This window comes from Gallus gallus, chromosome 24, assembly GCF_016699485.2.
Source record: "Gallus gallus isolate bGalGal1 chromosome 24, bGalGal1.mat.broiler.GRCg7b, whole genome shotgun sequence".
NCBI classification, from domain to species: Eukaryota; Metazoa; Chordata; class Aves; order Galliformes; family Phasianidae; genus Gallus; species Gallus gallus.
This window is the reverse complement of record NC_052555.1, coordinates 5,702,604-5,717,516: the sequence shown is the minus strand read 5'-3', so window position 1 is coordinate 5,717,516 and position 14,913 is coordinate 5,702,604. Positions and strand designations below refer to the sequence as shown.

The following is a 14,913-nucleotide window of genomic DNA, read 5'->3' as shown; positions in this document are numbered from 1 at the left end:
CGCCTTTGTTCCTGCGGAGGCGCTCCCGCACTCACGCGTATCGTGCCGTCACGCACGTTTCCGCCCACCCTGCCGTCCCCGGCCAATAGCGGCGCGGCTCCCGTCATGCCGGCTTCCGGCTTTCCCCGACGTGGCCCAATGGGGGCGCGCGGGCCGGCGGGATTGGGCGTGTGGCGCCCGGCGTTGCCGTCCGCGCCAATGAGCTCGTGCCGCGTCCGGGCCGGGGGTTGCGCGAGACGCGGGGCCGCGGGCGCAGCGGCGGGCGGGAGGGGGGTGGCGCGCCGCCGCAGCGGGCCGGGAGCCGTGGTGGCGAGGAGGATGGCGCGGGCGCCCCGTTGGATGCTCGGCTGGCTGCTGCTCGCCTGCTGCGTGCCGCACACAGGTACTCGGCCCGGGCCGCCGCGCTGCTCCCGCGGGGACGGGCGGGATGTCGGAGGCTGCCGTCCCTCCGCGTGCCGTCGGGCCTCGCTCGGGCGGTAGCGGCCCGGGGGCCGCCCTGGGGCCGGGGCAGTCCTGACCGCTCGGGGACTGCTGGTGGCCGCGGGGTGCTGCGCGCCGGGCTGCCCCCTCCCTCAGGGCGAGCGCTCACGTCTGTTTCCTGCCGTGCTGCAGAGCCGCTGGCCGTGATGTCCGTGGACATGGGCAGCGAGTCCATGAAGATTGCCATTGTGAAGCCTGGGGTGCCGATGGAAATTGTCCTGAACAAGTAAGAAGCTGTCCTTCGGGCACACCTACGTGCTGCTGTCAGCTGCGGGAAGGCACACGGAGGTGGTGGGCTCCTGCTCACGTGGGCGTTTTTTAGGGGCTGGAACTGTGGGATGATGGGGGGAGCTCGGATCATTCTGTTTCTGGATCTCAAGAGGAACATCTCCTTCCCTCTAACATAGAGTGGTCTGACTTCGGCACTTGTGCTTCCCGAGGTGGCTGTGGAGTGCACTCCTGAGCAGCAGGTCGGCCTTTACCCTTAGCTCAGGGGTGCTCAGTCCCTCTTCGTGAGGGGGGGAGGTGTTAAAAGCAAGCAACCCACAGTCTGAATAATACCTTGTGCTACAAACATGAGAGGATGTGGTATCATGTTTCTGTGTATAGCGTTAAGAAGCTAGATTATCACTTCTCCATAAGGGAACACGAAGGCTGGTTTATTTTCCTGCACCTGCTGCAACCCACGGTTGGTTGTGAAGTGAATAAAGCCCTTCTCTCACTCGGGTGCTCTCACGACCTCCAGTCCTCAAAACAATGAATGGAGAAGGTGCAGCTTGGAGAGGATGTACGCTCAGGACCATCCTTGCTTCGTAGGAGTCTAGGCTCAGACAGATAATAAGTGCGTTTTTCACCCTGAAAGTGGGCAGGCATTGGCAGAAGCTGGCTTGTTTTGCTCACTGGTGGAAGGAAGCAAAAAGGTAGCAAGTTTTGTCTAATTATGAAGTAGCATATTCCAGAAAATGGCTCACGAGTCTTGGCTCTTCAGGGCAAGTTGTTTTCTTGTTAGATGACTGTTGGCACATAACAAGGCATTTGGGAATGGATGGCATGCGGAGGTATTTGTGAGCTTAGTAGACAACTTCAAGCCGTTTAGTAGTTGTAGTGAAATACTCATCCTAGAGCTTTCGTGCCTGATTTATAGCAGAAATAATACATCCATTCTTAAGTTCTCTTGTGCTATGGGAAAAACAGTAGTCTGCCCCCCACAGCTTCAGTTATTAATTTTAAAGGTTTCTGTCTGTGTTTCAGTTAAGCTTGTTGTAAGGAACGTTAGAAAGTATGACAGTTTTGGAGAGAGGTATTATTACAGCGCTTTGAGTTAATGGAGTTTGTTTTCCTCGCAGTAGGTATCTGAGCATCTTGCTGTAGTCTTTCTGAACTGAAAGCACTGCCATCTGTCACAAGGACTTCTGTTTTGAGTGCTCACATGTATTGCTTTTTTCCTTCCTGTACAGGGAATCACGGAGGAAAACACCTGTAGCTGTTGCTTTGAAGGAGAATGAGCGTCTCTTTGGTGATAGTGCATTAGGAATGGTAAGAATTCTTGTTACTTATTAGTCCAGCTGCAATTCACATGCACAGAATGCATGTTCCTGCTCTTGAGAGAGATTTGTTTGACAAAAGCAAAGCCAAAGAGATGCAGTTGGGTGACTTTCTTTCTTTCTGTAGTCTATAAAGACCCCCAAGGTGGCATTCAGATACTTTCAAGATCTGCTGGGTAAGCAAATTGATAACCCTCAAGTGGCACTGTACCAGTCCCGATTCCCAGAACATGAACTGGTGAAGGATGAGAAGAGACAGACGGTTATCTTCAAGCTGTCACAGTAAGTGACTGCTTCTGGGTTCTTGATGGGTAGGACTTCTGCTGTTGAACTTACATAGCTGACTGTATTTGCAAACTTCTCCTCTTTCTTTCTTACAGGACATTACAGTATTCTCCAGAGGAGATGCTTGGTATGGTCCTGAACTATTCACGTGGTCTAGCTGAGGAATTTGCAGGTTGGAAGGATTTATCTTTTTCTTACAGTATTTGCATTGTTTATTTTAGAACTTAAATAGCCATTATTATAATATAATGTATTTGTATGTGGTTGCTCTAATGGAACAACATGTCTGTTTCAGAGCAGCCCATCAAGGATGCAGTGATCACTGTTCCTGCCTACTTCAACCAGGCAGAGAGGAGAGCAGTGCTGCACGCTGCTCGCATGGCTGACTTGAAGGTTCTGCAGCTGATCAATGACAACACTGCTGTAGCTTTGAACTATGGAGTTTTCAGGAGGAAAGACATCAATGCCACTGCACAGGTAGGTGTAGCTGGGAGATGCAGAGTACCACACAAGTGTGTGCATACAGGGGAGAGAGTGCTGCAGAGTGAAAAGTCAAAATACCATAACAGTGAGGAAATAGACCTGCTCTTCAGCTAGTTTCTTCTTTTTTCATGTGTTCATCAATGAGATGAAGAGATTAAACTCTCTGTGAATGGGTTAGAGCCTTAGAGGCCACAGAGCTTCTGTGGTGTAGGCCAAGTGGATAGGAGTTGTTTGTTCCTTGCCCATCAGCTGGTGGGGAATAACATCAACAATTTTTTAAGGTTTTGGAAGGCTGACTCTGCACTAGATGATCTTGCTGAGGTTTAAGAAACTTTCAAAGAGCAGAGCTTTGTTTTCTGATTTGTAGAATGAGTGTAAAAGCTTTCTTGTCTACTTGTGTCAGATATGATCCTGAACATCTCCTCAGTTCGACTGAAGCACAAGTCCGGCATCTCTGTCATATGGTGTAAAGCCAGTCCAGGGAATGGATAAATTTGGCATATATCAAGATTGGAAAGCCGTGGGTTCTTTCCTTTTTCATGGGGGATATCTAGGTGTTTCTGCTTCACCGTCCCAGCTTCTCTTTTCAGAATATCATGTTTTACGACATGGGAGCAGGAAGCACCGTTTGTACTATTGTTACGTATCAGACAGTGAAAACTAAGGACTCGGGAACCCAACCTCAGTTGCAGATCCAGGGCATTGGGTAAGAATTCAACACGAGTCACACAAAACCTGCAGGTCTCAGGAAAGAAATCTTTTGTTTCACGGTCTCTTCTAAAACAGAATTTTTCAGTGAGACTTCAGGATGGTAATTTGGATAAGAAAGTGGGAAACAATTAAGAGTGAGATGGTTATGGTTGTTAATAATTCTGACATCGCTGTCTTGTGCGGAAGGTAGCTGAGAACTTGCAGGAGCCCAGAAGGTAACATTGATACTTAGTCTGTTTCAGACTGATGCTTTTCTTTTTTTTTTCCTGTTTTTTTTTTTTTAAACAGCTTCAATCCATTTTTGTGTAATTCCATTTCATACAATCATACGGAAGTAGGACATGTCAGTTTGAGAAAAGTGGAATATCCTTCTGGAGAGGAGTGAAAATGCACTGCAGTTAAATGTTGCCAAATAAGAAAGGGGAGAGTTGCTTTACGTATTCAGCTCAACAATTTGAACTCTAAAACAGTACTGTTTCTGAGAAGATACCTAGGACCTGACACAGTCATCGCTTGGCTTATCAGCTGTTTGATGTGCTTAGCAATAAGGCCTTTACCATAAACATCATGATGTCTGTTGTTCAGTGGCTACTGTGGTGGTGAATCTTTCTTTTCTTGACGTGTAATATGTTCTTTTTGGGGTAAACGTTACTTTTTGCAGTCCCTTACAGCTGATAGTACATCAGCTATCTTTGACCGCTTTCTGCTCTGAAATAATACTTGAGGTCTGTTGGCTTTCAACCTGCCTTAACTTATTATTATATCCTGGTTCTTCTTTTTGCTCAGGTTTGACCGTACTCTTGGAGGTTTAGAGATGGAGCTTCGTCTCCGAGATTATTTGGCAAAGCTCTTTAATGATCAGCACCCCTCGAAAGATGTCCGAAAGAACCCCCGGGCCATGGCCAAACTGCTGAAGGAGGCCAACCGCCTGAAAACTGTCCTGAGTGCAAATGCTGACCACATGGCACAGGTAGGACAGGTTGCAGAATTTCCAGAGCTCTTAGGGCTGAGGGTGGGATAACGTGATTTAGATTAATTGCCTAATATAGACAGAATTAACTGGTTATAGTGTAGCTGATGGTAAATGTTACTAAATGCCAGCTGTCCCTCTGCAGTGTTAGTATACTGAAAAGAATCACCCATAGTATTTTGGATGTGGTGGCACAGGCAGTTCCTTCAAACCTCTGCTCACTTAATAGCTCTATTGATCAATGAGTGCATTGGATGAGGGTTAGTTGTGTGGAGCTTGGTAACTAAGTTTTCACGGGGTTTGAGAGAAGTTGTCTGTGATGTCTGTATTCCATCCTTTCATAGCAGCAATTACAGGGTTCAGATGGAATGCTGTAAGGTCCTAGGCACAATAACAACACTGGAACTTTTTTGCATGTTAGGCAAATTAGGCAGAGATTCTGGTTGTAGAATGCTCTGTGAAAATTTAATTCTTCTCTTTTTTTACTGGGCAGATTGAGGGGCTGCTGGATGATATTGACTTCAAAGCCAAAGTCTCAAGGCAAGAATTTGAGGATTTGTGCTCTGACTTGTTCCAACGAGTCCCAGGACCTGTGCAGCAGGCTTTGAGCAGCGCAGAGATGAACCTGGTATGTTTAGGAATGCATTAGGAAGTCAGAAGGTTTCTGTTGATAGAGCTGTTGTCTCATGCTCAAAGCATCAGTGGCTGTGGCAAGGCAGTAGCACTGCTGAGAGGAACAGATGCCTGCTGTTGTAAAAAGGAGTGGTGTTGGTTCTGCAGAAGTTACTTCTTGCACTGTCAAGCAGGAGTCTATCATGGCTGTCTGCACTTTCCACCTGAAACAAGGTAGCTGAAGGATTGATTTGTTTCTGTTACTAAATCTTTACTCTTGGGGTGTGGGTTTTAAAGACTGCTCTTTCACTGTTTTGTCTGGGATGCTGGTTCCAGTCTCTCTTCTGCAGTTTTATCTTAAAAGTGCATGTAAGCTGAGTTACTGCTGTACAGGCTTCTCCTTTGGGCACTCCCTTTAGAAGCCCTTTTGCTGACTGTAGTTGAACCAAGTGTGATGCAGTCCTTGGGAGAAGCTTATTATACTATTAAATGTTGACATTTCAGCATGCCAGGATGCTTTTGAGCATCATTTGGCTCTGGTATTTGGAGCACACACAGATTCTCCTCTTAAGAGGCCGTGTTTTTGTCCCTTCTGGTCCAGTTTGTCCTGTGAGTCTTTGGTCCTCTGGTGTAAACTGTAGTCTGTTTAACTGATTCTGATCAAAGTCCCATGTTTCAGGTGACTGAGCAGTGGCTATATCAAACCTTTTTGATAGACCTGATTCCAGATTCCTATTGCTGGCATGGCTCATGTCAGTCTGTCTGGGACCTCTCAGGCACTGACCTGCACTGGGACTGCAGCATGTAGTGTGGTTACTCTCAAAGCACCACATCAGTGTGTGGTGACTAGGGAAGGAACGTAAGGAAACCCTGAACTTAGCTCTCCAAAATTGCTTTCTCAAAGACAAGGTGACTGTTTCCAATCCCTAGGATGGAATTGACCAGGTGATTCTAGTTGGCGGTGCCACACGGGTCCCCAAAGTGCAGGAAGTTTTGCTGAAAGCTGTGGGCAAGTGAGTATGTGAGGCCCCCTTCTAGTATGTCTCCTATTGACAAACTGCTGCACGTGGCAGTGGCTACAAAGCTCATATCTCTTGCTTTTCACTTCATAGAGAGGAACTGGGCAAGAATATAAATGCTGATGAGGCTGCTGCCATGGGTGCAGTCTACCAAGCAGCTGCTCTGAGCAAAGCCTTTAAGGTGAAGCCTTTCATGGTTCGAGATGCAGCCATGTTTCCTATCCAGGTAATCCTTTGTTCTCCTTTTGTGCATGGTATAGGGAAGTGGGCTGAGTTGGGAGGAATGTTTCAGGTGAGCTGTTGGATTTTTTTAGGGGGTAAAGAAGTTGAGCAGATCTTTCTGTCAATCAGAAAAAGAAAACGCAAGAGAGTATTCAGTAACATAGAAGGGATTTATCCTATAAGTCAAACATGTAGAAATGTGTTGAAAAATGCTTACATGTCCCCCAACATTTACGTGAGGTAGAATATCCAAATGCTGTTGTAAACCTCTAATGTAAGATGCTGTAAAGGAAGACTGTAGTTGTGGTGTCTTATTTTTATGTTTGTGATGCAGGTGGAGTTTACTCGTGAAGTTGAGGAGGATGATAAATCCAAGAGTTTAAAGCATAACAAGAGGATTTTGTTCCAGCGCATGGCACCATATCCACAGCGTAAAGTGATCACTTTCAACCGCTACACAGATGACTTTGAGTTCTATGTCAACTATGGAGATCTGTCTTTCCTGAACCAGGATGACTTGCGGTGAGTCAAGGCAGCACCTGAGCAGACAGCTCCCTGATGGTGCAGTGTGCCCAGCCTATGGATGGCACTGACCACCAGTACATACTTCAGCAAACCAAACAGCAGTCATTCCTTATGCTGTGCAGTTGTCCACCGCTGTGAGTGTAAGAAGTGATTGGCTGTTCTTCAGCTGACGTTCAATCAATTCTGCTTTTGTCTCTATCATCAGAATTTTTGGATCCCTGAATCTCACTACCGTGAGGCTAAAGGGAGTTGGGGAGAGTTTTAAGAAGCACTCAGATTATGAGTCCAAAGGCATCAAAGCTCACTTCAATATGGATGAGAGCGGAGTGCTGAGTCTTGACCGGGTAAGCACTGCCTGTGATGTTTGTCAGCCTGTGTGTTTCCCCAGTTCTGTCCCTGTTTATGGCAGTGAAGGTCCCTGCTTAAAACTAATTCTGTGCTTGCTTCTCCAAGGTGGAATCTGTGTTTGAGACCTTGGTGGAAGACAAGCTGGAGGAGGAGTCAACACTGACAAGTAAATGCTGAACGTTGATATTCATGCTGACTGTTGTTTTACCTGCAGTAGCTGGGTTTACTATGAGCATACTGTTATCTGAGCACACAAGCAGCATGTGTGGGAGGGGAAAGAAGTTAAGGAGTAAACCATAGCCTCCAATTGTATGTACAGCCCCAGAAAACTTAAAAGCCCTTTGCAGGTGCTGCAAAGAGGTCCTAGATGTCATCTGCTCCTCTGGTGACTGGCATGCATTGCAACTTGAAAATAGGTGTTCTCTCCTTGTTTATGTACAGTTGATGCTTTCAGAAGGCCTGTCCAGAAAGCAAGTCCTGCATTCACACCCCTGCATTGTTTTCCCTTCTATTTGTGATACTCTGATTTTTGCTTTGCACTGCTTGGATTTTAGAGCAAGTGCATAAACTACCGTATAGAAGGAAGTTGGAAATTTGCATATTGGGGGTGAAGGAGAGATACAGGGAGGGCTGATGCAGGCACAGCTGGAACTTGGAGCTTTTTAGCTGAAGTTACAAATTTCAGGTCACACTTCTGCAGAGGTGGAGGCCCAACTTCTCTGAGCACACAAAACCACAAAATTAAATCAGGAAAGAATGAGCTTCTGTAGTGTATATGGCAAAGCAGTTGGGAAACTCCTTGGTGGTTATCACGACTGGGAGGAGAACTGAGTGCTGAGGATGGCTATCATCCTCCTTTGGAACCACTATATTCTGCATTTTTTGTCTCCTATTGACAGAACTTGGTAACACCATCTCAAGCCTCTTTGGGGGTGGTGGCCATACACCAGAGGCTGGAGAGAACCTGACGGACTCGGTTCAGGTGAGTCACCTGGGCTAAGTGCCCTGATGGTTAGGGGCTGGGGAGCCCCTAGGTCCTACTGCAGCTGCCAAAGAGGCAGCAATTCATGTGAGCAGGATTAAGGGTAAATGGCAGAGCATCAGGACTTCAAATCTGTATTTTTCAGGAAGTGCAATATTCTTACAAGTTTCATATGGTATGCATTTAAAGAAATTCGTGTGGTTTTTTTGCTGGCAAGTCCAGAAGTGGTGGACTAACTTCAAAGAATTTGTTTCTGTAGAAGTCTCTCATTTCTGAAGTGTTCTGGTGGCGTACAAATAGGTTTCTGCCTGTGCATTGTTAGTGCAGGTTTACTAGGCTCCTCGCATCCTGATGGGCCACATAGGCACAACTGCAGTTATTCTGGTAGTATTGATCCAATTTCCTTCCATCGAGATGAAAGTTCTGTGCTATGGATGCATGTCCTGCACTGAATTCTCTCTTAATATTCTGGCTCTAGCCCACCTAGAGCGTTCCCTCACCAATGACTACAGTCACTGTGAATGCTTTATTTATGCAGAGAATTTTCTGTTCTGTGAAACATTTGCATAGAATTTCTACTTAAAAAACGTTCTCTTGGTTTCCCCTTTACTTGCCCATGCTGACCAGGAAGAAGAAGAAAGCCTAGCAGAAGCAGCTAAAGAAGAGCAGGGGGTGAAACAAGGCCAGAAGAGTAGTGCAGAAGATGCTGGTGAAGAGCAGGGAGAGGAGAAACAGCAGTCACCACATCCAGATCAGGCAGAGGCTGTCCCTCCTAAAGAAGAGTCGCAGAAAAACGAAGAAGGCGAGAAATCAGAGGCTCGGGTAAGCATCATGTTGAAGGAATGGGACTGAGATTTTGGTGTCTGAGTAGTATGTAAAATAGCAAATACAATTCTTATAGCCTTGAAATGTTCAGTGGCTTTCTTCTTTCTCTGTAAATGCCCTGCCTGGGAAGAAGTTGTTTAGTTTGTCTTCAGTTGCAGTAAATGCATTTTCTCTCTTCTATGCAAACCTCTCTTTGAACACTCAGAAAGCATAAAGGACAATGTCTTCTCTGCATACAGAATTCCACACCATTCCTGTGGAAATGTGTCAGTGCACACTTCCAGTTTTGTCCTGCAGACATGCCCAAGTTTTATTCTTGCTTCCTTGACTGATCTTGGGTTACCAGGTCCTTCAAATTCAGCTGCATTAAAATGTCCTTCAGACTCTTTGGAATACAATGTGTATCTGTCCCCTTGCCTGAAAATTCATTCTGTCTGTTTCAGGATCCTAAGGAAGATAAAGAAACTGTGAAAGAGGAAGAACTTTCCAAAAGTTCTGGTGCAGGCACTGCTGCCAAAGCAGAAGAAGAGAAAAAAATCAAAGCACCCAAGAAGCAGAAGCTCGTCCATGAGATCACGATGGAACTGGATGTAAATGATGTGCCTGACCTGCTGGAGGATGAACTGAAGAGCTCAATGAAAAAGTATGTTTTAAATGGCTCTCCTTGGTTAAAGTCCTAGATGAAGGAAATGGGTCGCTTTGGGGCCAAACAAAGAGAAGGCTTCAAAAAAAAAAAAAGATTTTCCTGAATTCTATTCCCTGTGTAAGAGTGATACATTTTCTACTCCCTTAAACTGATATGCTTTGAGTGAAAATTGGGCATCATAGCCTGAAGCAGCCGTCTGGTCTTGGATATTAGCTTCCTGTCTTTGGCAACTGCTTGAAGTGAACCAAAGGGAAATATCTCTGAAGTGTATGTTGGCAACTTTGTTGTGTCAGTGTTCTGGGACTGCAGCAATCTGCCTACAGGTGGCTCTCAATCTAACAGAGATCTCAGAGGGAGAGGAAATAGCCGCAGCCAGAGAAGGGTTATGCAAATAGTAGTACTTTCTGCTGGGTTTCTTGAGCCAGAGTGTTTCTGATTTTAAGTAGTCAATGCTCTGAGTTTGATAAAGAGTTGAACTTTGAGTTCTCTGCTGTTTATTATTTCTCCACCTGTCACCTTCTTCTAGAAATGGGGGATTGAAGGAATGGTAATTGCTCACCTGTTGCAGCTGTGTGCAGGCACAGGTGTATATGGTATGGTACTCAGTTAAAGGTACTTGCTGCCTTCAATTTCTGCTCTGTTCATATGCTAGGCTCCAAGATTTGACAATCAGAGATCTGGAGAAACAGGAAAGAGAAAAATCAGCCAACAGCTTGGAGTCATTCATCTTCGAGACCCAGGTAAGAGGAATATATAGGAACAAGAATTCCTGGAATGTTGGTAGAAGTGGCTTGTGTAGCTTGGCTGATTTAGATCTTCTCTGAACAGATTAGAAGAGCTCAGCTCTCTTCCTTTAGTCACTTTCTCTACTAGCATTAGGCCTACCAAACACATGGAACTGAGAGGTTTCTTCAGCACAGAATGACCACTTCACTTGAGAGTTTCCAACATGTTAAATTTGGATTTCCGTTATCTCATACATATGCTTGTATGCGTGTTTTGGATCAATTACACTCAGGCTGGAAAGAAGTCACAGCTCCTCAGGACTGTTGTACAAAAAGGGCAACTAGCAACAGCCTTATCATCATGTACCTGCTGATCCCCACTGCCTGCCCAAACCTCATGTGTGTCCATCATGCACCTTGTAATGCTGTGAGCAGGAGCTCAGATTTGGGAGGCCTGAAGGAGAATCTCTAGTCAGTGAATGCAGTACCCCTGGAGATCAGGGTCCAGTCCAATTAGAAGCAGGTTAACCGGCTGTTTTTCCTTCAGTGGTATTTGAAGGAAGTCCTTGCTTTGTTCTTTACAGGACAAGCTTTACCAAGAAGAGTACCTGTTTGTCTCAACAGAGGAGGAGAGAGAAGAAATTTCCAAAAAGCTTAGTGAAGCTTCAAACTGGATGGAGGAGGAGGGCTATGCAGCTGCAACTAAGGTATTGCAGTTAGGATACCAGTCTGCTACAGTTGACATAGAAATCACCACATGGGCTGATAGATCCAACTTGATCTTTCTAGTCTAGTTCTTGAGAATGTCTTGCTTCTTCACTGCATTATGCATGGACATAATGTGTATTAGTCCTTCCAGTCACAGCTTCATGAATGATCTTGAACAACCTCATCAGTAACCTGTTGATTTAACATATTTTTACTATATGGAAGTAGTGTACTTCATAGAGAACTACACTACTGTAGTTACAACTCTGGAGTCGGCACTGGGCAAGCTAATTTTCTCCTTTCTGCTCTCCTCCATTTACAGGAGCTGAAGGACAAGCTTGCAGAGCTGAAGAAGCTTTGTAGGAACCTCTTCTTCCGGGTCGAGGAAAGGAGGAAATGGCCAGAACGGCTGGCTGCCCTGGAGAGTCTGCTGAACCACTCAAACATCTTCCTCAAGTAAGACTAACTGCTAGGAAGAAGAGTTGTGTAGTTGATACTGTAAGAGATGCGTACAAAACGTGGCCAGTTTACTGAAAGTCAGTAATGCCTGTGAGGAGAGGTGGCCAAAATTCAGTTTCCCTAGAGCTTAGTTCTGCAGACTGTGTTAACAGAAGCTTGCAAACCCTGTTTGAAGTGGAAGGAGAAGTGTCTGATGCTGTATGCACCATTTCAAAGCAGGGTTTTTGTTCTTTGTTCTATGGCCTCACACTGTTGCGATGACTCTGTTTGCTGGCCTCGTTTCCCATTCCTAGTGTAGTCTGTTCATGGTGTGTTTGGCTAAACAAAATTAAACTTTCTTTTTAACTTTAAGGGGAGCCCGAATGATCCCAGAGTCTGACCAAATATTCACAGAAGTGGAACTGGGTACACTGGAAAAAGCAATCAATGAAACAACGGTAATGAGGGGGGCAGTGCTGGGGCGGGTTGGGTTGTGCTGCTTGTGCTAAGTAACAGTGTGCTTTCACTCCAGGTCAGGGAATAGAGAGTGCATGTCTTGTTTCTGGTGTCATTGAAACCTTTTGTGTGTTTAAGTGTTTTCTAATCCCCACTGTGACCTCAGAAAGCTCTGAAGGACAATAGTTTTTGTTTTGCATGTGGACAGTTATCTCCAGGTGTGGTGGCATAGCCCATCATCCGCTACCTGTAGTTTTCCACTGCATTTTGAGAGTTCTGTTTCTTTTTGCCCTCTGTCTGGGTAACTCAAACTAGTTGAAAGGAGCAGTGTTATCCTGAGCAATATTAGAAGCTTTGGGAGCGATGACTTTGAGATGGTTTGATATAGAGTGATTCCTGGAACTAAGAAGTGTCCAAAAATTAATTTTCCCCTCCTGTCCCACAGGTATGGAAAAATGAGACACTGGCAGAACAGAATAAACTGTCTCCTGCTGAGAAACCAGTCCTGCTGTCCAAAGATATAGAGCTCAAGATAGCAGGCCTGGACAGAGAAGTGCAATATCTTCTGAACAAGGCCAAGTTTGCAAAACCAAAACCCAAAAAGGAGAAGAATGCCACAAAATCTGATTCAGGCAAGAATGCTACAGGAACCTCTGAGAGTGAGAACACTATCCCTCCCACGGAGGGGAAGCAAGAAGGTAAGGAGCAGTTGAGGAGTATGGCCTTACTATTATACAGTTACCATACAGTAACACTCATAAAAGGCACCTAAATATGTGAAAATGAGTTAGGTGAAGGATCAAATGATCCTCCTTGTTCCCCTTTGCAATCCAGTATTTCCTAGGGTGTGTTGGCTATATCCTTTATAAGAAAGATAAGCTTTCATTTGCCTTCTAGATGTCTAGAACAAGTATTCACAGTTGTGTCCTGTGTCAAGGAATAGATAGATGAGGTTTGTAGCTTAGGGGATACTCATTAAAAAATCATCATCATCATCATTAAGACTTGGTGTTCTCCTAAGTTTTTTTAAGATCATCAAATTCTGAGTGCCCTGTTACTCTTAAATCTAGACTGCTGTTTGTCAGCACAGTTCCTCTTGCCTAAGGCATTCTTGTAGTCACAGCCCCTAAGGCAGCTGGTGTGTGCAGTAAGTGGATCTCCAGAGCTTCTAAGGACTGAAAGCCCAACAGGCAGAGGCAGTGAGAAGGTGCAGTTCTCTTTTCTTCTGAGTGTCATAAAGAGATCCACTGTCAAATTGAAGTATTACAGTGACCTGCTGACATACCACTGCTGGTCATTTGATCACCTTGCATCTAATCTCTGTAATTTCACTTCTTTGCTGTTTCTTTCTGCTTGAAATACAGAGAAACCTGAGGATATCAGTCCGGCCAAGGAACCCCCAACTACTGAGAAAGTAGTGACAGATGATGAGCCTGGATCAGATTCCAGTGAGTATGTTTGAATAGTGGTCTGGAACTTGGGGGCTGTGAGTGCAGGCTTTTTGTCTTAATGATTTAGATGTAGGAGGTTGTAATGTGGTGGAACTCCAGATTATGGAGTAGTTATTAAGGTGAAAATCCTTGGTTCCTTACTGTTCCATGTTTTCAGTGCTCAGTGCAAAGCTGATTTATGCCTTTGTGACAGTGGTTTATAGCAGTTGATAGCCAGAGCCTTTGCTGTAAGCCTGTCTTTGTCAAAGCACTTAAGGAACTGATGTGCAGGTGTTTTTCCTGCCATCTGTTTTGAAGACATCCAGTTTTCAACAGGTGTGGGGGAGGGAGGATAATGTGTTGGGCACTCTGCAGCTGAATATCAGTTCCGGAAGCATTCCCTTGGCTTATGTACCACAGATCAAAAGTTTAATGGAATAGTTAATGAATGTCAGTGACTTTTGATTCTGCACTGTGCGCTGTTAAAGCTATGACAGCGGGTAACAGTGTTTACTTCATTACACAGGCTCCAAAAAAGAGAAGAAACCAGAAGCTGGAGGAGAAAGCAGGAAAAACGATGAGTTGTAACACCCCCTGAAGCCCCTCTAGTGTCAACATCTATTTATTTCATCGTTACCTTCTTGTTTTTATAATGGACTGGGTCAGTTATGATGTAAATGGAACACAACAAACGGTCTGAAAACACAATGGGATAGAGATGTACATTTTCTTCTTTCTGGGGATTTTGCCGCTACTAACTTAGTGAATTTGGGTTGTTTTTTTGTTTGTTTGTTTCTCTTACATGTTCGGAGGTGGCAGTGTGCCCACCACTAATTGCTTCAGTGCAGAGGGTCACCACCGTGACTGCTGTAGGGAGAAAGCGATTTAAGAAAGGTTTGAAGCCTTAGGAAGTAAGTTGGAATGTGGGCAGTCGGCCACAGCTCCGCTGGAGGAGAGCGGTGGGGTTAATGGGAAGTGTGTTGCTGGGCTGGGGGTGTCTGTGCAGCCCAGACCTTAAAGAGTGGTTTGAGGTGAGGGGAAGTGTGTTCTCCTTTGGAGTCGTGGGGAAGGGGCACAGGAGCGGGGAGGCAGACGAGAATGAGATGTGTCTATTTCCACAGACTGCAATTAAAACCATTTCTATCCACGCTCTGTAGCAGAGTCTGACCAGTGTTAATTTAGCATTTCCTGAAGCCAAAAGTTCAGAAACTGCAAGAATGAACGGCAGCAGCAGGAAGGCAGCAGTGCAGCTGGTAGTCAGACCGACCCCCGCGGCGGACTGTGGGCCAAACCGGAGCACCCCGGCAGTGTGTGTGAACTCTGCTCCCTCCCGTCCGTGTGCTCGCACTGCTCGGTGTGTCCCCGGCCCCGGGGGGCCCTTCGTGCCCCTCCACACACCGCGCGTCGCTGTGCACCCCGTGTTGTTCTCCGTTGGCCTCCGCCCAAAAAAAATTAAAACGACGCTTCCTGACCGTCTCTTTAAGAAAAAGTTCTGTTTGCTTTG

General features: G+C 45.7%; 1 protein-coding gene across 1 annotated transcript; it reads left to right on the top strand.

Moving 5' to 3' along the window:
* Nucleotides 1-245: 245 nt before the first annotated feature.
* Nucleotides 246-14,117, top strand: HYOU1 (hypoxia up-regulated 1). Its single transcript, NM_001395984.1, has 24 exons — nt 246-382; nt 613-706; nt 1,938-2,016; nt 2,152-2,306; nt 2,405-2,481; nt 2,605-2,786; nt 3,383-3,498; nt 4,290-4,473; nt 4,967-5,101; nt 6,016-6,098; nt 6,198-6,330; nt 6,661-6,848; nt 7,057-7,195; nt 7,305-7,365; nt 8,099-8,181; nt 8,809-9,003; nt 9,450-9,649; nt 10,305-10,392; nt 10,962-11,084; nt 11,408-11,541; nt 11,897-11,981; nt 12,425-12,677; nt 13,344-13,427; nt 13,936-14,117. The coding sequence occupies exons 1-24, from the start codon at nt 319-321 to the stop codon at nt 13,995-13,997; spliced, it is 2,997 nt and encodes a 998-aa protein (NP_001382913.1). The 5' UTR covers nt 246-318; the 3' UTR covers nt 13,998-14,117.
* The last annotated feature ends 796 nt before the right edge of the window (nt 14,118-14,913 follow it).

Coding starts and splice junctions, on each gene's coding strand:
- HYOU1 (NM_001395984.1), top strand. CDS start 319: ATGGCGCGGGCGCCCCGTTGGATGCTCGGCTGGCTGCTGCTCGCCTGC. Junction 383..612: donor CTGCTGCGTGCCGCACACAG/GTACTCGGCCCG, acceptor GCCGTGCTGCAG/AGCCGCTGGCCGTGATGTCC. Junction 11,982..12,424: donor AAGCAATCAATGAAACAACG/GTAATGAGGGGG, acceptor CCTGTCCCACAG/GTATGGAAAAATGAGACACT.